Raw genomic sequence first — 21,367 nt, forward strand, 5'->3', positions numbered from 1 at the left:
TTGCTTCGTTTCATTGTACGTACTTTCCTAACTATAAAGCGAGCTCTTTGGTAAAAATGATTAATAAAACACGAAAATGAGGGAGAGAACAAAATAAAAAAAAAAGAACCGGAGTAAAGAAAAATTGAAGTTCGAAGAACTCCAAGATTATTCAACGTTCAGCTCGTTAATGTTAATAATTTTCCCTGGAACCTCGATATGGGATGTAAGGCCTCGTTTGGCTCACAGCTTCAAAAACTGTTCTATTACTTTTGAAAATAACGTCTAACAAGCATTACCCTTTTTAATCGTTACCATTTCTAAACGTAAGTACAAATTTCGAAAGCAGCCTTTGAGCGACTGCATTCGAATTCGCTTTAATATAATATAATACATAAATAAGTTAATAATAGCATTAAAACTCATTTTTCAACGATATTCGAGATATAAAATAAATTAAAAAACGTTTCTATTCTTTTCGATTTAATCACTCACGGTCGATTCGAAATATCGCTGCTCGGCTAAGTTACAAGAAAAATAAAAAAAGAAATATACGACGTAAACGTAGACACGTCAGAATATATATCAATCTATAATAAAACCACATGAATAGTAATAATTTACGTATATCGATAACTATAATCAAATTTAACGACTTAAATTTTTTAAAAACGTATCACGTAAAACACCATGTAAAGATAAAGAATATAAATAAATAATTAACACACAATAAATATCGAACCTTCACATTGTTGTTGCAAATAATAATAAACTAAATACTATGGGTTTTCTCGCTAAAGAATCCCAATAAAATAAGAACAGCACGACTCGTGTTTCGTATCACGTGCATTAACTTTTTTAAGGTGAAATTCTTAATCAAGTTGCGATAAGCTCTATTACGTACTATAATTTGCATATTGTAGCATTGTAACCTATCATGTGTTCGTGATATTTTATGCCCGCGACTTTGCTAAAAAAGAAGTAATTTATTTTTTTCTTTACGTTCGATAGGAATTTGCCAATAAAATTTCGATTCCACGAGGTACACTGATCTTTTCGTTTGGAATATATCGAACCAAGAAGCATACTGAATCATATTAAAATATCGGCATTTATTGAAGTAGGATAAAGAAAAGAAACCGTACAAAAAAGGACGGATCGAACTTGTAAGTTTAAAATACGCTTTGAGAATGCCTTGATGCACAACCTCAATCAAATAACGCGGAATCGAAAATGTCCTCATGGAATGATTTAAAAATAATATAACTCGTATATCGATATCTTGTACGTTGATGTTGACTGCAATTTTGAATATCCATGACGTTCTATCTCGTTTGATTTACTTATTTGTTTTGTTTTTCTCATTGAAAATTCTTTTTATTTTCTGTTACTTTCGTACGTGGACTTGCTTTCCCCTTTATTGTAAAATTTTTGCTCAAAATTGCTCAAAACGGTCGCTCGCGTTTTCTTGTAATTTGGGCTTTTTTAATCTAATCCGAAATTAGGAAATATATATATATATATATATATATATATATATCTGCGTGACAGTATAACGACCCTGCATACCATTTGCAACGTACTCTTATCACTTTCCACACGATATGATACTTTCGGCCGTCGTTTTCCCTGAAACGATAATTCGGTCCCGCTCTATATGTATGTGTATATATGTATGTATGTGTATGTGTGTGTATATTTCATATTTATTTGATATTATCATAATCAATAATATCAGCACTATAATTTGTCGTCTAATTGTAAATGTAAATTCATCGATCCGTCCTCGGATCAACGAACAAATGTATCAACAGATGTGCTTCTTCTTTTTCCTACTTCTTTTCCTATTTTTTTATTTTCTATTTCTTTTTCATCTACGCAAGAGATTATTCAATCTCTCTGAAAGAACGATAAAATACTATACGAACGTTCACTGCGCGATCAATTGTCCCGACTTATATGAAAAGTCCCCACACGTTTCTCTTTCTTTCATTTTACTTTTCTTTTTTCTTTTTACTTTTTCTTTTTGTTTTCATAGTTTCTCTTCTATATTATTTTTTTCACCCAATTACGTCGGCAAAGTTGAACGGTCGATTCTCAGCGATTTTTGCGCGCGCTGGACATCCCGAACGTACGCGGAAACATTTAATATATCGGGCTTAATTAATGAACGTTATTCTGCCGAGAAATACTCGGCGAACGCTCTTTATACTTTCGATTCATAGTTTATAGTCTATTAAAAATAATTACGAACGCATTGATTGTTCTGTCCTATCCAGACTCCACCGATATTCAGTGAGTTTATTACACGAGTGCGATATTAGGACGGCTAAGGATATGTGTCTATCGCGATGGAACATAAATACTTTCTCTCTCTTTCCTTATCATGGAAAATGGAAAACGAGAGGCGAGACGATCGTGATCGATCTACCGAAATTATTTGAAAACATTTCTCATCGATATTACAAAAAGGATGTGAAACCAATTACAGTTTTCATAAATCCACGAAACTCTAGCGCTATTCTCTTATTACGAGTTTATGTTATTTAAAAAAGAAAAAAAGAATAAAAAAAGTAAAATATCGTGAACGTCGCGAAAAGATCCTTTCTTCCTTCAATAACGACTTTGTTTAATTAATTATTTAATCTTTCTTTATTTATCCATCCATCTCCCTTCATATCCTGTCAGCGTCGAGTTTTAAAATGCAAAAATTGCGACTGGGTGTCACACATCGGCATTTTGATGTATGGATGATGATCAATAGAAATCTTATTGATCTTTTTCTTATGGATTTTTCCGTTTTTGTCCTTTATCGATGAAAGCCAAAGATATTGACATATATAGTAAGAACTATTCCGACAATTTGCGATTTAAAACATGGACTATCTTTAAAATCTCTAAAATGCAATTATTCGACAACCATTTAATTTCTGCATGAAATGTGTACCTATATACATAAGGCAATGACACGAGCTTTATTGTTATTTTATTCTTTTTCATCTAACTCGGCTTTATTCGATTATCGATTTAATTCTAACAACAGCGCGTTTAAGGTTTTTACTCGACATCTTCGATACGGCATTAACGCCATTAACAGACCCGAGGGAGACGCGGAAAATTTTGCCTTAAAACCGTCCTAAATCCGGTGGATGATATATATATATATATATATATATATATATGTATATATATATATATATATATATACACATATATACACATACATACATACACATATATGTATATATAAAAAGAAGAAAGAAAGAAAAAACAGCGCTAGAGGCATAAACATTGAATTTTTAGTCTTTTTTTTCAGACGTTTAACATCCGGACGAGAGATTCTTTTTTTTCTCTTTTATCTACAGTTTACGATTAAAGCATGACTCGACCAACGGGAAGGCACTTGGACAAATTACGTGCCGAGTTGGCCGCTGTTTATTTTTTATCTAGCACGCATGGCAAAACACCTGTTCTGTCTGCTTTCTCTTCTCTCGTTTTTTTTTCCTCTTTTTCTTTTTTTTCCTTCTCCGATACATCACGACAACAGATCGTTTAATAACGTTTCTCACGTTTTTTCTTTGCCCTTGCCTAATCGCCTAATCCTATGATATGTTCACATTCGTTATGTATATGAATAAGGTTATCACTTAATACTCGTTCGATTTTTTTATAATTTTTCTCCCTCTTTTTTCTCTCTCTTATCCCTCCCTTCCCTCATCTTTCTCTCCCTTCTAATCCTTTTCGCTAAACCATACTAAATCTTTCGTCCTTTTTCTTCTATTTTTTTATATTTTCTTTTCTATCACACCCTTCCCTTCCCTTACCAACATCATCCTCTTAAACATCCCACCTGAACACCCACGTTCTTTCGTTTTATCCATTCTATGTGAATAGATGCACATCTATCAACAAGATACATATTCATGCAACGCATATGGCTCGCACCTTCGCAACCCACCGATAATAAAACATAAATACACGCATCTTAGGGCACCTTTGGTATTAAGCTTGATGTACATAACTCGTCTTCCTCTTTGTATAATAAATACGTAACTTCATCTACGAGCCTTCGACGCTTGCTCCTCTTATTTTTTCGTTTATCTCTCTTCATCAACATCGTCCATAAAAGATGTATGTTTGCGTTCGTGTGCGCGCGCGCTAATTAGTCATCTCGAAAGCATCGACCGAAAGCGTTCCTTCGTCGTTCGTCTTAAAAATCAAATAACCGACCGTTATTTACAGAGATCGTTTGTTCAATGGCGACGATAGCCATCTTGTATAAAACCTATTTTTTGTTCTTTCTTTTTTTTCTTCCTTGTTAATTCTTATAGTCTCAAGTAAAAAGCTGCGAAGGATAGCGTTACTTGCGCGAGCGCTTGATTATTATTATTATTAGTATTATTACTATTATAATTATTATAATTATTATAATTATTATTATAATTATTATTATTATTATTATTATTAGTATATATTAATGTTATTATTGGATAATATAATTATTCTATTTGTTTTTTCTTCTTTTTCTCATACGTCTCTCTTTATCGCAATTTCTTTCTTTTTCTCGTCAAGACGACAGCGCGCGCACGCTCGTTGCGTTCTTCTTTCTTTTCCGTTTTTTTTTTTTTTATGATGAACGTCGAGACGTCATCGCCGGCGTTTTGAGGCACGAATTATCTCCTAAGGAGAATCTTACTCGATCTTCTGTGCGCGACGTGCAAATAAATTATATGTGCTCTTCGGTGTGATATCTCCGTTATTCTTCTTTTTTTATCTTTGTAAGTGTCATCTTTGTCTTCTTTACATTATTTATAATACGAACCGATCGTCTTTCGACAACAAGGCTATGCACAAGCGTGGTTTTGCGCTTTAATAATTAGCTTTAATTAGCTTCAATTACATACTCCTCGATATGCGGATCCTTCGTATCGTATTTGTTTCTATCGTCGACTGTTATCTTCCTTCATTTTTTTCGACTTTCGTCTTTCCGTTTTATTCTCATTTTCTTTCTCTTTCTCTTTCTCTTCCTCGCACACATTTTCTCCTCATCTCACGCAGCATGACTTTATTCTTTTTCTCACTCTCCTCTTTCACTTCGTCGTCGTCCATCCCATCTGATGTATAATTCAGCGAAAATAATAATAATAATAATAAAAAGAAATATATATATAGGGAAAAACGCACGGCTACGAATCGGTAAGATAAATTCTTTAAAAATATTATGTATACCTAGGAATACACGATTATTGGGCCCCCGGCGAGACGCGAACCAACGCCATTGCGCCGAATAAATTACAAAATTTATCTATTGGTGCTGCACGGATCAAGGTGGAACGACTCTCCTCACCCCGTCCTCGTGATTCATATTTTCGTATCTCTCCATTTTTCTTTTACTTCTTCTCTGTATGTACGTGTAAATACCTGTTTTATTTCGCATGTATTTGTAGATGTATGTGTATGTGCGTGTGTTACGTTACTCTTTACGATACGTTAATACGCGCCCCTATCTATATTTTCATTTTCCATATTAAATTGGAAATTTTTTACGCCCGATATATATCCAATTGTCGTTGTTCTTTTTGTTTTTGTTGTGCTGTGTTTCCTGTTGTTTGTCATCGTGTTGTTGTGCCATAGCGAAATCTTCCAATTCATTATGAACGCCAGCGCTTTTTTTCCCTTCTCCGTAAGAATATGCCGTTTTTCTCTTGCTTTTCTTCTTATATCCCATTAATGTCGATCTTAAGGTTGCCCGTTTTCTTCTCTCTTTGATCCCTGAGAAAAGAAAGAGAAATAATTAGAATCTCTTAGACAATTGCAACGATTATTTATAAATAAACTTATCCTTCTCATATTAAAAATGTCAAAGTAATCTTTGATTAAATATTTTTAAATCGCCCTTCGTATAACGCCCTTTGTTTATCATACAAAGGATATCTACTGTATATTAAATCGAAATTGTTTTATCACTCTGTTCAAGAAAAACTAGGTGAACGAAGATACAAAAAAATAAACGAAAACGTTAAAAGAAATTAATTTTCAAAGTTAACAGAACGCGTCGCTATGTTATTATTCCCTAGCATGGAAAATATCTCTACCTTGTCTGCTCGTTGTTAAATTAAACAGATAAATAATAATAAAGTTGCTGTAAAGAACGAGTTACGTCAGAAAATTTATGGGATGTTATTTCAAATGCGCTGTATTAATTTTTTTTTCATAGAAAATAAATGAAAATTCTTTTGCAACATTTCCTAATCTTTTTATTAAACAGAAAATTTTAATTGAAACACTATCTGATAATGTTTTTATCTCGGATATGAGTCATACTAATTGGAAAGAATATACTAAAACGAAAAGAACATTATTTTTAACAGAATTGTCGAGATCGAGCCAAATGTGAAACTTAACATTTACAGGATACTTTAGAAGCGATTATTCCGATTAACCGACTTAACGTATCACTGTAAACGCAAGCATTGCATTGTTTAAAAACGAAATCGTGCAGAGACAGAGAAACAAAACCCGTCCCACCAAAGCACTATTTCAGCGCAATATATATATATATATATATATATATATATATATATATATATATATACACACACACACAGAAAAAGTGAAAGAGGGAGAGAAAAAAGTTTTAATAAATATGAGTGTAGTAAGATCAGCGATTTTTTTTCGCGAAAAGCAAATTCGAGAACGCAAAAATTGAAGAAAGAAAACTTGAATAAGGCTAACGCTAATAAAATCGAGAGATGTAAGGTGTGAAACGGAAGATAAAAAAAACAGAAAAAAGAAAAAGAAAAAAATAGATAATGGACTCTATAATCCACCGCGGCCAATTATGTCGGATAACGATCCAAAAACGACCAAAACGCAATGTTGTGCTCGTGATCCCTTCAGTAAAACCGATGTACGATGTAGACCTCGATCGTTGTGCACTGTACAGATATAGATTGTCCTTCTACGTTCATTACTACAATGATGGAAGTAGAATCGGTGCAGGAGCAGGTAATCAAGCGTAAAGAACATCGGGCGTGCGTTTATGTGGTTTAAAATTGACGGAGAGGGTTGGAAAGATTCCGAGTGGCTTAGCATCGTATATGTATGTATGTACCAGTGAGCAAAACTTTGCGCGTTCGTCGAATATTTCACGAGAGAAAGAGAATGAAAGAGGAAGAGAGAGAGAGAAAGAGAGAGAGAGAGAGAGAGAGAGAGAGAGAGAGAGAGAGAGATACAGAAATATAGACAAAGAGTTAGCCGGTTGTGTATCATAGACAAAATGAAACCTACTTCGATCCAGAGATTTGTAAAGCCCACCTCGGCCATTTTTGATTTTGCATATTCGATTCTTATCGCTCCTCGGTCGGAGGAGAGGAGAAGGGATCCCTGGAGAGTGGACATCGCCTGTGCCGCGTAGCGTACGTCTTGATATTCGACGAAGGCCACCGGTGACCCTCCCTTCGTGTGCATACGAAGCCGGGAGAAACCAGGGAAACTGTGCATAAATAAGATAAAACGTGCTTTTGTTAGTTGTACAGAGGTTTTTTGCTGCTAAAAGGGTTTTGGGAGGTTTACGGGCTTAGGGGTAGTTAATTGCTCGTGGTTGCTGGTGATAATTGTGCAAAATGTTATTATTGTTCTCGGCCAATACAAAGCCGGTGCACGCGTGTGATGCATAGAAGAAAAAAAGAAACAGAGACAGAGAAGAAAGAGAAAAAGAGAAAGAGAAAGAGAGAAAGGGCAGTTGGTTGGGTGCATGGAAACCTATACTGGAATTTTCGAGTCCTATGATGAGATTCCAAATGGTTACCATTGTGAAACGATTGTTGGTGCGATAAAAGATAAGATTCTTTCGTTCTCCGAATTGCTTGTCTTTGATTTGCGATCGTGTCAAAATGATGGACGATGTAAGATATTTTATCGCGCACTGTCAACTTTGAAAATTAAACATCGATGCCATTGAGATTGATTATTCGATGTCAATCAAACGTACTCTAAACGAAAAGAGAATCCGATTTCTAATTAACATTCGAAGCAAAACGAGGGGCAGTCGCAAAACTGTTATAATTATCATGAACAATCGTTCGTGATAAATGTAAAAATGCTTAAAGCATTTAATCCATCTTTAATCTGTTAAACGTCGTAGATATATCAAAACTTTCTGACCTGCTGAAGATATCCTTAAGCTCGTGTTCGGACACAAATTGACCGAGATTAGCGACAAACAGGGTGGAGCACGGAGCGTTGCTAACTGCGATATTCGGCTGTGATGACGGCGATCCAACGGGTGACGCCAATGCCGGTGATGGTAAGAAGTGTGGCAGCGATGCGTGTATTGATGTTAAAGTCGTCGGATGTGGTAAAGACATAGGAGCCTGAAATTAAGAAACATTGGAATATATCTTTACGTGTTACTTGTGCCATCAGAGAGATCGAAAAAGAAAATTCTAATTAATTGGAATCTAAAATTTATTAATATTTAGCCAACTTTTAAATATATCCAGAAATGGATATATATCTACTTTATTTCCTAATCCAGTCGCCTAACCGTATATTCTTTCCCACGTTCCATAAAAATCGTCTCTAGATCGCGAACTGTCTTTGGTCAATTCGTTCGATCTAGACATATGTATTAGATATAACGTCAAAACATCTACGCGAGTATAAAAGCACGTCCATCGAGCAAATAAATAATTCAGACGATCGAAGCAGAGAGATCCGAGATAGAAAAACCGAGCTACGTCGTGCTCGTCGTAGTCATCATCGTCGTCGTCGTTGAGTCACGTCGATGAAATTGATCTCGACATAACTTCACGTATCTTTTATCTCTATCTTATTTGGACACCGCATGATTCAGTAATCGAGTATAACGATCATGTGTATCACTAACGTGCATCGGGGCGCTCGTCGGCGGCTCCAGAGCTTTGTCTGCTGATAGTCAAAGATAGGAACGTACGGGGACCTGAGGGTGTAACGCTGGATGCACCAGCGTTGCATGTTGTAGAGCGCCTGGTAATTCTCCAGCTGTTGAATACGCCAATGGATGATGCCATAGTTCAGGACCACCAGGGAAAAATGGGCTTCCTATGTCTGGAATAGAATTGGTTATTAGAGAAGATTGTTGTTTTTCATTAACATAACTTATAATTTATATTTAATAACGTATCGATCTATCCAAACAAATTGATAATGTTATAAAGTACGATTAATACCAAATAAATCTTAAAATAATCACGAGAAACGTTGCAGATCATTCATATTGTTTAATAATAGATACTCCGATGTACTCAAGAAATTTATAGACAATATAAATTATAATCGATACTAAACGAACCTTAAAATGATCGTATGAAAATATATCGTTCAGTAACAATTTTATGTATCTATCTCGAATTAATTCGGAGCAACTATTTTTATTTCTTAATTTGATTTATAGTAAAGATTTTGCGAACTTCTTGGAAAGTATGGTATATGTATCTACGTTACATATATGTAAAAAAGACGTCAAGATTTCCACGAATGCCGGATCGAAGCGACGCGCTTTCACATCTGTGACACGTCCATACCCTGGACAATAAATTTTCGACGAGGACGATTAAATCAATCGTGACGGTGAGTAATTTCACTGAAATTGTTGATGGCTTAGAGTTGCCATGTTTCGAAGTACCGATCGATAAAACAACGCTTCGCGTAGAACCGCGCATGGTACGATAGAACGATACCCGCAAAACCCGCTTGATAAACGCTCGAGTTCGTTCTTCGCTTTCTCCCCTTCTTTCTTTATTCCCTGATCTTAATAGCGTGGTTAAGAACTCTCTTGGATCATTTTTATAGAAAATTAATTTTAATACTTTCTAATTCTTTTTTTTGTGATTGCCTTACTTCCTATTCATGAGCTCGTAAAATGAGTCAGTGATAATAAATGGCCACATTATTATATTATTATTATTATTATTATTGATAGGTATATACTCGTATGAGGGACGTAAAACAGATGAAAAGGAAAATAAAACAATAGGACAAAATATATATATATATATATATATATATATAAAGTTTATACAATCGGTGCAGTGGGTGAGTAGAATAGGTGAGTCGTGTGTCAGCGAGTGAATGAGTGGCGGTGCATACTTACGTCCAGTTAGAGGGTGCATCAGAGCAGGGTGCGAGGTGGCTGCTGCAGCGGCTGGTTGCTTGGGTTTGCTAACCTTTGTGTTACTTTTTGCAAATTCCAAACGTATGGTTTGTGGCATATCAGGATCGAATCTAACCCCCTGCTGGAAATAGATTCCCTAAATTAGTAAACCGGGAGCACACGTACAGAGCTGGGTCGTGATATGTGTGGAGGTAGAAAAAGACAGAGAAAGATAGATAGAGGTAAAGAAAGAGAGAGAAAAGGGGTCAGGCTTTTTCGAACATTTCAGCAACGTCTTCTTTTCCATCGTCGCCATCGCATTACATTTTCATGTCCAACCCTATTTGCCCTACGAACGCGTTCAAATAGAAATATCCTGAAAAACTCGTTGATATTTTTATTATTCTCATATTTTCATTCGCGGTGAATAGATATTTTACGTTTGGCGACGATGAATCGGAAAATAATGCATCTACAGGTAGTGCCAATCACGAAGGGTAATAGAGTTCAAAAGAATTTAGCATAGGAGCACGCATGTGCGTACGTGTTTTAACAAAGTGGATCGTTCCTCAGTCCGTTCTACGATAAAATGGATACAGAGCGAGATGTGTCCATCCGACAAGAGGATGTTTCTCAAAAACCATTGTCTTTGTTATCGTTGTCATTGTCTTTGTCATTATTGTTGCTGTTATTGTTGCATACTTGCAATATAGCGTGAGCTCAGTTGCAGTGTCTACTAGATAAAAATATATACATATACGCGTACACCTATATATGTATATATAATGTATACAGTCAAAGATCGTACGACTCCTCCCCTTCACCTTATTTACCACATATCGCAACGTCATTTTATAAGATACCAAATCGACGTACATACATATATCAAAAAGCTCTATCGCTAGCGCAAGCGATATTCGAAGGCTTTCAAAACGTGACACGGTCCGTTCGTTAACGGGTCAAAGTTAATATTAGGAATGCTGACGTCAATTCTATCTCGCAAATAACATTTATGCCTCAGATGCATTTTTCGGGAGAGATGGGAAAGGGAATGGTACCGCAAAAATAAAAACGAATCCTCCTATCGAATTCAATTTCGAACGATGTTCATTAATATTATACGATAAATCCGTTTGCTTCGATGTAACGAGAATTAAATATTGAACTTTGTTCCGATTTTCCCTCTCCGGTTATATACCCTTCAAACGATTATCATGATGTTTAAGCATCGTTCAACGTTCTAACCTACTTCGGAGAAACTGATGCTCGCAATTACTGCAAAGGGGGTACTTAGAGGAACAACGGGCGCGATTCAAACGCAAATCAGTGGTCTTTAAAAAAGGAATATATTTATGAAATGAAAAACGCTTACAAGTACCTACCTATCTACCGCTACTTCCCATCTATATAATTAGTTTGTAAAATACGAAATTAGTTTAATAACTACAACGCCACAACTAACGTTATCAAACCACTGTAATCTCTACTTTCATTTAAAAAGATTACATAAAAATAAATATGTAAAAATTTTATTTCATAGATAAAAATTGAAGAAAACCGCCGAGTTCTTTCGTTAATTCTACTAACGAATATTGCGATTACGTGAACTATGAATATTTATGCAACGAAAACGATTCTAAAAAAAAAGAAAAAAATAAAGTAGAACACGTTACGGTCAGCGTTATTATGAAAAGAAAAAAAGAAAAAAGGAAAATTTATTGATTTTCGTACGTGGTGATATAGAAAACAACGATACTGCAGTTTTTCCCAGGTGAAAGAAGCTAATGCTTGGATAATGAAAGGGGCAGGGGGACGGATAAGTGGAGGATATAACGAATAAGAACTAAATAACGTTAATCCGTGCCAAATGGACGGCATAGTCAAACAATATACGTGTGTGTATGTGTGTGTACATGTGTGTAAATATATTAGGGTATATAGATGGATATAACGAAGTTCTAACATTCCACGGCACGTTTCATCTAATCTTATGTTTGTGTGTGTGTGTGTGTGTGTATATATATATATATATATATATATATATATATATATATAAACACATACACACGAAAGATAGATAGGCAATTTCCTTAAAGATATTTTCCGACTCCTTGAATCCTATTTATTTATCGAAAGCATTTTTAATACAACCAGACTCTTACCTGTAGATCTTGCTTGGCCGCCTCCGCACCAGCCCTCGTATGGAAAGTCACGAAGCCCACCGGCTGAAATTGTAAGTAAGCCCTTATTTATATCCAAAATCATGAATCACGCTAAATTTATAAATTTATTATTGATAACTTCGACTCTCAACGATCTTATTTTTCATCAATCAATAAAAATTTTCTTTTGGATATCCATAATCGTGATGGAATCATTTCATTATTCATGATACGTTTAATGAAAAAGATTATTTTAATATTCCACAAATTTTCAAAGTAGCTACAGATAAAGGTAAATGGTCAAGTGTATGTCTTACGAATATTGTTAATTTTAACTTTACCGAGGCTCTTTTCTGAGCGAACGAAAAACAGTACAAAAGTTTCGTAAGAACCGTATATTCTACTCGAACTGACGGATGCAACTTAAGAAATTCCTTCTGAGACATAGTCAACCTCGAAAGACAAAGCTTTTCATAAGTATATCCTTTAAGTATTCCAAGTCTGACAAATAATAAATTATGATGAACGTAAGACGGACGTTCCTGAGCTCTCTATGGTCCGTTGTCCTACTTTTCACGTTATATCTCTTGATACTCTTGGGGATCGTACGAACTATTGTATTTTATATCGGCATCTTCATCTATGCACGTGTATACGTATATTATATACATGTATATCGTATGTTTCGGATCGATGAACTTAAAGAATTCTAATACCAACTATAAGGATGAGTTGCTCGCGTGCGTGTTAGAATTTACATTGATCTCGTGATAAATCCGAATTATCGTTCAACATATCGTTCATTCTCGAAATTAGTTAAAAGAATATCAATTGTATTAATAGTAGCTAACGTTTGAAGTATCATCGTAAAAACCGATAATAAAAAGAAACGTAATTATATTGCAATTGACGTAACAATTCTTCTGTAAAACCACGATCTATTCCATTACAACCTTCATATGTCTGCCGACCGATAAATATTTCAGGAGTTTCGAACGAAAATGGAACTCGGATCGATGCCTCGTAAGATGGCCCCCGCTACGTCCGTAACTTCCTTATTTCGATATCCCTGCTATTTTATTTCCGACCATGTTACCATAGGGAAATACAAGTTTTCTTCATTCAGTACCAGTGCATCTGGTTACGAAATAAAATTTTTCTCAATTCTTTTAGAAAACTTATTGTACGATCGAATAATGATTATCCATTTGTGTAATTTCTATGTTAAACAATTTCTTTTGTTGCCTAAATTTTTGAATCTATTTCTTAAAAATAAACTAAATTTGTATTTCTTTAAATCAAAAATATTTCACTTACCGACGCCGTCTTTCCATTTTTACTCGTAACCTTCAGCAACGATCCCTCATAACCCTGAAATAAAATAAAAAGTACTCACTATATCGCTCGTTCTCCCTTCGCTGAACGAATCGAGGAAATAAGAATGAATAACTATAATCGATTCTATTACAACTTTTCTATTACTCGTCCATGCAACATATGGAACGTATGGAAGCTTTTATTATCGACCTTCAATAACTCCTATAAAGTTTATTTCTGACCTAATCGTAAGTCTAAATGAAAAATAAAAGACGATTAAGTTCTTTCTCGCACCGACCCCGTATTATGATGAATAATAAAAGGGGAGAGGGTGCAAGAAAGAAGACAAAGGGAAGGAAGAGAAAAAAGAAAAGAAAAAGAAAAAGAAATTGTGGTAATTCGTGTGCTGACCTCGTATGCTCTGAACAGCAGGTACAGTTCTCGAGGCTTGGCGTCCATCGGTAAGCCGCTCACGAACAGCGTGCGCACCTGAAAAAAAAGATGAAAAGCACGATAAAGAAGATTAAAGAGATACCCTTTAACGGAGGATTTTAGACCTAAGGAAAGAAGAGATGGACAGTCTGTATCAAAAGATCGTAAAAAGTCAAATTCGAGATATTTGTACAATTTATATATACTCTACTAAATAGATAAAAAAAAATAGAAATTTAGAAATAAATCCAAACAACAACCTTACATTTTTCTTCCCTCTTTCCAATATTGAGATATGAGTCATTAGATAAAGTAGCTTAGTTACTGGAATACGTCGAAGCTATAACGACACATAACGAGCGTTATACATTACGTAGAGATGATTATCACGATCTCGCGACCCTATTTCACATACAACCAATGGAAAGAAATCGTTCAAAGTTCACCTATTTTCCTCGGCACGACACGCGACGAAACCGTCGTACTTTCTGTTCTCGTCGTCGTCGACATTTCCAAGATAGAAAGGGAAAAAGTGAAAAAAAAAGAATAACGAAAAAAAAAACAAAAAAAAGCAAAAATAGAAAGAAGAGAAAGAGAAAAGGGGGGAAGGCTCTTAGGTGGAAGTTTAAATTTCGCGGATTCTAGTGGGCTCAATAACGAATCTCAAACGGGGCGCATAAGACGACGGGGATTGAAAAGTTTGAGTTTAACCAGAACCCACTGAAGAGGGCATAAAGCGGACAAGAAGAAGAAGGTTAGGTGGGGCAAAAGTATCAACCGAGTGAAAGCGTACAGTAGAAAGAGGTAGGGATGTGGGATGGTAATAAAGAGAAAGGGAAGGAAAACGAAGTATGAGTAGTAGGTGAAGAGGGATCGGGCAGGGGGTGGCAGGTATACTGGCGCCGTCGTGTCTGTGCAACGCCCGGAACGAAAGAAGCAAGCACCGCATGCGAATCACTTATTCATACGCTGTGAAATGATTTCAGCCTTCTGCGTAGAGAGAGACTAACATATGTATACGCGAGCCAATGTTCAGAATTTCTTATGTCTTTTCTTTGTACATTCGTTGAACGGATGTACATATATATATATATATATGTGTGTACACACACACATACGTGCCCATATCTATTTCGTTTTTTTTCTTACGTATTCATTTATTACGCATGTGTATCGGTAAACAATAGTTTTGCAATTACCATCAATATAGACATCTATTTTTAATTACACGAGTCTCGCGAGAATAATTCAACGAGACTGGACCGATTCCTTTGAATCTTTCGAAACGACACTGCTATTGGATAACCTTCGCCGCCATCTTTTCTTCAGCCATATATCTGAGAGCTTAAACGATTTTGGATGGCGAATCGTGATTTTCTTCGGGTTTAGGAAAGAGAAAACGAGAGGGTGATATCAAAGCAGGAAGGGTGCCATGGAGTCGAGTCGTGAGTCAACTGTCCGAGAGATATTGACGACGAAGAAAGGGCGGAAGTTGAGAGCAGTAATAGAAAGAGGGTCAGAAAGAGAGAAAGAGAGAGAGAGAGATCAGAAGAAGAACGTGAGAGGGTGACTCGGTTCGCTTGTTTGCGGATAACGAGTCGCGTACGTGTGAATGTGGTCGACTTTCAAGTGGAAAGTGGGGCTGGTACTGACTGTTTCAAAAATTTCTTTCTTTCAATTGACTCTAAAGAGAATACGTTCCAAATCAATAATTAGGAAGACATTAATACGAGTGAACGATCGTTCGAAAACTTCAATTGTCAAAAATTCTTTTATCGATAGAAGAATAAAACGATCAATATTCATTTTATGGATCGTACATATACCTAGCTTTGAACGCTCCCTCTTTTTTTCTCCCTTCTTTCCCTCTCTTACGAAGGATGATTCATAAGGTCTGGTGAGACCTTAGATATAACGGGATTACAGGATTTTCTAGTAGGATAATAGGAGTCAAATTATATCCAAAGAGTAAAGCAAGGCATATCGGTCGATATGACGAGGTATCTTAGACTCTTATTAGACGTTTTTTAAAAATCGTTACGGCTGAAGGATACGCTTTCTCAAATGGAGTATATACAGTATATTCTATACGTTATATACAGTATTGTGATGTTAGGTTACGTGAGACAAAAACAACTGTGTTAAAGAATGCTTTAAGAAAAAAAATATATGATCTTTATAAGTATACAATGTAAAAAGTAGATACACATTCCATCCTCTTCTTCGTTGTTTCCTTTACGTTACAAAATGTAAAACGAAGTTGAATAAACGTAGAACAAAAGCGGGCTTATCTGCGTCGTTCAAATGTTTTACCATACGCGAGCTATGCGCTCTACGACAGAAACGCTCGCGCATGCGTACTCTCCTCGATGCGAATATAACCGGCATAGAATATACTCCTCTCTCCATCTCTCTTCTTCTTCTTCTTCTTCTTCTTCTCTCTCTCTCTCTTTCATCGATCCTTGCATATACACGCGCGTTTAATCACTAACTACAGATTCTCTAGTATCCAATAGACTATTAAATGAAATTCAAGCAACTTTTTCTCGAGCGTTCGACGTTACCTCACCTTCTTTACCTTTAATATTTTAAAGGCGACACTTTTATTGCTTGCAGAATGTAAAACGTTACGTTTCCCATCGTGCTCGTAAAATATTTAAAGAACTTGTGACTATAAATCGATTGCAAAAAAAAAAGGAAAATAATATTCGCGTGAAAAGAAATTACCTTACCAAATCGACAAAATGTGAAGATTGCAATATTAATCTATGATAGTGAAAACAATGAAAAAATTATTATCGTTAGATTAATAGCTTTGCATTATCACCCCTAATAAATTTATTTTACGCAATTAAATAGAATAATATAAATATATATATAAAAAACATTAAAGAAAGAGGTTATCATTGCAATCTGTCTTTATCACTCTATCCTGAATTACCGACATATCCTACTGTATAAAGTAGTAGTAACATGGCGCACTCTACATTATAAGTGCGGACGTTTACTGAACTACAATTACGGATTTTGTCTGTATACTAACTTGTTAGCAAGGTTGCCAAGTCGAGTGCGTTCTTGCCAAATTTAAGCGTGCGTGTAAAATTCTATGCTCGCGAACACGAATCATTGATGTGTGGTGTATAACACGTTGCACTCACTCATGCAAATGGTTAACATATGTGTACATATATGTGTGCGCGCGCGAGTAAACGGCGTGTATATATATATAACGTGTGCTCATATTTATATATACGGTATCCATCAAACCGTGCATCATAATTGTTCCCTGAAGTAGAAGAGCTATTAAAAAAAGAAAAACGGCTGATAGCGCAGTTTTACGGATATTTGCAAGCAAATTCCAGCGAATAACTAAGTAAATAATATTATTTAATCACGAAAGAGAGTGTGAATATATTATAAAAAACATTATACTTTTCTAACGTTCGATTAAATATAATAATGAATAAATATATATAGAGTTGATTAATAGAGTGAATTAATAAGGGTTCGTTAAAAGTTTCGTTAAAAGTTTAATATTTTAATCCAAAAATCTATTCTCTATATTACGGTGCATGAATCGAATACAAATTAGATGTGCGCAAATGGTAAGGAACGAAAGCGAACGAACGTCCTTTTAATGCGCGCTTGAAATGCAGAGAATTCTAAGCGCGTTGAGTCTCGTACATCTGTCTTGTACTAAAGACGATCCCTTTTCATTTCAAAGAGCGTTCGTTAACGCGTCCGTAACGTGTTATAACGGTTATCTATTTGCGTGATGTTTTATTTTTACATAGAAATGGAAAGGAACATGACGAACGAACGGTCGGCCATTTTTTTTTCTTCTTTCCTTTCCCTTTCGGAAAGTAACTTCGATAGACCGTGAGGTAAATAGTAATCGATATCGAACAAGGGAAGGTATGCTGCTGCCCCTTCAGAGAAAAATGCGCGAACGCACCGAAAAAGGGAAAAACCGGTTAAAATACCTGGCAGATGTGACTAGGTGGGAGAAAGAAAGAAAGAAAGAGAGAAAGAGAAAATAAATAAATGCATATCATTTCTCTACTCGCCACTCTCTTGTTGCAACTGTGTTTTTTAAAACTAAGCAATCATGATTCAATGTACGCGTGGAAAAAGAATTTTTTACGACTTTCAGCGCGATGCCACGTATGGCTAAAGGAAGAGACAATCAATAAAGCAAATAAAGCAGCGTCAAACTCGTTTCAGGTTGCTGACCTGCGTGGTGTTTGATGGGTCACATAAGAGTACCTTTTACGATGCTTTTTTAAATATATCGCCATTAGAACTCGAGCGCCTGCTCATCATTTCCAAATGAAAAACGGAGATTAAGATATCCGTTCTTTTTGTTAGAATTTAATTTTCTGATAATTTCTACTAGTACGTATAGATAAATATATGTGTATATGTGTGAGTGTATGTTATGACACATCGCTGTGCAATTGTTCAAAAAAGAAAATAAAATACGCACATTGGTATTGGCACATTGAAATAGATCGAAAATGCACTGTCGTAACATATGTCCGGAAACACTTTATTACATAGATAGGAACTCTAGTGTGTCGTATAAATGACCGAGGTCGATGCAAGAACGTTGGTACAATTTCATGCGAATGTTTTGAAACTCTCTCGAAGAACAAACGTTTGAATTTTTATTTAAGTTCTCCTTTAGTTCGTTTGTTCCTTTTTATTTGCAAAAATCTTTTACTGAAATATATAAAAATAGGAAAAGATGAAGATATTTACGATTTATATGAATATATCATACTCGTGTGTGTGTGAAACCGACGTTAATCCAACAATTTCATATGACTAAAACATTAATTATAACTACTACCGAAATGGAGATTAAAAGGATTTATTCAGCGTATGATAAATATTTATTCCAGTCGTAGAGTAATCCAACAAACACTAAATAAATACTTATAAAAGCTTTAATGCTAATCTAAATACTGATTTCAATGGCGCATTGCCACGATCGTGTAAGACTAACGTACACAGGCATACAAAACATAAGTTAATGGATATCAGTTCGACTAGTTAGTAACATAATATGAATGCTGGTAGTAATCAAGCATTTCCGAATAGCTATTAATTTGGAATATTCGACTATCCTCATACCGATGTATCGATTTAATCTTTCTCAGAAATCACCTGTGCAATTTATAAATCAACCGAAATATCACACACTTGAATGCAATTGCAATGAGAACGAGAGAACGCAAGGATATATTATTTGAATTTACCTATAGGGAGCTATTTGTAAAGACGATATACGCTTTTCGATAACAAAATTCATTTCCAATGCAACCTTTACATAAGAAATTGTGCTAAATCGAATCAAACATAAATACTACTCTTCCGTTTTTCAACGAATCATCGAATTAATAACGGCCGTAACTTTCTTCGTTGAATCAGCGGAAATGTTTCGCGAAACAAGAACGCTAAAACTGGACCAGTTCGCATAACCTCAATTCGGTTTCAGGATAATGGAGAGGAATTTCACAATGACGTATCGTCGTTCAATCTCGGAAAGCTGCGTTTCAGACCTCATTCGTTGGGAATCTCTGTAAATAGGTACAGAGAGAAATATATACCATATGTATGCATATAAGCGTACACACATATAGGAAAGATAAAGGATGAAACACAAATGAAAGATGGATCTCATTGTACGTCGGTAGTGTTAAAAAAAGGAAGAAAAAAAAATAGAAATGTTCACAACGCCATTAAACATTTTTGCGTCCTATATAGATGGAACTTTGACCGCATCTCTAGCTTGGTCAATGACATGTCGGAAGTGAGTATTACGACCCAACAGCTAAAATGTCGGTTTTACAAATCATGGGTCGTATGTCAACTCTCGTTTTACAAAATATACCTCGATCAACTGCGGAAGTGTAACCACAAGTCGAACGTTTCACATGTTTTATAAGACACGATAGCATATAACGTATAAACACATATCTAATCACACGACAATGAAGTGATACGTAATATAATCAAACGAATAGTCCAATAACAATTTTCAATGGAAGGAAATATTCGATGGAAAAACAAAAATAGATCATAATAATCATCGGTGAAACGTTACCTCGAAAATGACATCGCGAAAATTATGTATAATGTATCTTATCAAAGGACAATTAATATATCTATACACATTGAGTTAAAGAAAAGAAACAATGAACAGGCAGAAATCGAAGAGAAAGTATTGAATTGTCAGCGAATTGTAATAAATTTTTAAGATCGTATTCGAATCAGTTATTACTTACTTTCCTCCTGTCTTGTTTTTTGTAAAAAAAAAGTGACGAATATTCGATAAAGACACTTTCTACATTGCCAGGACAATGAACGCGAATGATCTCATGGCGGAATTAGAGTGGTAAGAGAGATATAAATGTCGAATAAAAGAGAAAGAGAGAGAGAGAATGAATAAAAACAAAAAATAGTAGAAAGAACAAAGAGCATCGAAGTCGAACGACGTGTACCAGAAAAACAGTGGTGAAAGAGCGGTTGCAACGAGGAGCGAAAGAGATTACGGAGAAAGGAAGGAAGGATGTGAAGGGGAAGGGGACAAAAAAAGGAGGATTCGGGGGCGACCTCTTTTTCTTGCAAAAGCTGATTCGTCCAGCGAGCGTGCATCTACGAAGATACATAGTCCGTGCATAGACAGTAGTAAGAGAGTCTTTATGCTCCAAGGTTAGACCATCATTCCGCGATGGGAATACTTTATGTTGATCGTATCCGGTTCATGATGATACGCGCAGCTTCCGTCGACGTGATATCGATCTGGTGGATCAAGGGACGAGCCCTCTCCATTCTCTCGGTAGCCTACAAAGCGAACCTTTGAATGCCAGGTTACAGAGCGATTACGTCCGCTATCTCTCTCTTTCTCTCTTACTCTTTAGTTCGTATTGTATAGCAAAAGCCGCAAAATCGATGCATTTCTACCATTGAAAGTTCTCGAGAGTACATGAGGAGAGAATACATGATCCATTTGAAATCTATAAGAACCTTGCATTAGCCCAATAAAATCTCTCTAGTAGAAACAATAGAAAATGTTATGGATTATTCTTTTATTTGTACTCAACGCGCATTCTCTCATATTTGAAAATTAATGAAAATCTTTATGAGAAAATTAGTAAAAATACAAATCGATTGTACCAGCTCAAATAATATGATTATTTTGATTCCGCTAATGGCGAAACAGAATCTCGCTCGCGGCAAATAATTTCCAGCTTTTTGATACGCACACTTTCGAATAATGTTGATTATCGTACATAAGGCGTAATACCCATGATCGATTAATTAATTAAAGCATACA

General features: G+C 35.5%; 1 protein-coding gene across 2 annotated transcripts in view; it reads right to left on the minus strand.

Moving 5' to 3' along the window:
- Window positions 1–1,071: 1,071 nt before the first annotated feature.
- Window positions 1,072–21,367, minus strand: part of LOC122628346 (protein couch potato-like) — a 29,222-nt gene continuing 8,926 nt past the window's right edge. Inside the window, exons 1-9 of one of the 2 annotated variants that reach the window (XM_043810564.1) lie at window positions 14,291–14,523; window positions 14,005–14,082; window positions 13,594–13,647; window positions 12,277–12,339; window positions 10,115–10,256; window positions 8,936–9,069; window positions 8,146–8,354; window positions 7,270–7,474; window positions 1,072–5,751 (exon numbers count right to left, since the gene is read on the minus strand). In XM_043810564.1, the coding sequence (XP_043666499.1) occupies window positions 5,719–5,751; window positions 7,270–7,474; window positions 8,146–8,354; window positions 8,936–9,069; window positions 10,115–10,256; window positions 12,277–12,339; window positions 13,594–13,647; window positions 14,005–14,082; window positions 14,291–14,329 (957 nt within the window). In that variant the 5' untranslated portion in view covers window positions 14,330–14,523 and the 3' untranslated portion in view covers window positions 1,072–5,718. Of the gene's footprint in view, window positions 5,752–7,269; window positions 7,475–8,145; window positions 8,355–8,935; window positions 9,070–10,114; window positions 10,257–12,276; window positions 12,340–13,593; window positions 13,648–14,004; window positions 14,083–14,290; window positions 14,524–21,367 lie in introns of those variants that run through there. The other variant, XM_043810563.1, reaches the window with a different exon arrangement.

This window comes from Vespula pensylvanica, chromosome 4 (genome assembly GCF_014466175.1).
Source record: "Vespula pensylvanica isolate Volc-1 chromosome 4, ASM1446617v1, whole genome shotgun sequence".
Classification (NCBI taxonomy): Eukaryota; Metazoa; Arthropoda; class Insecta; order Hymenoptera; family Vespidae; genus Vespula; species Vespula pensylvanica.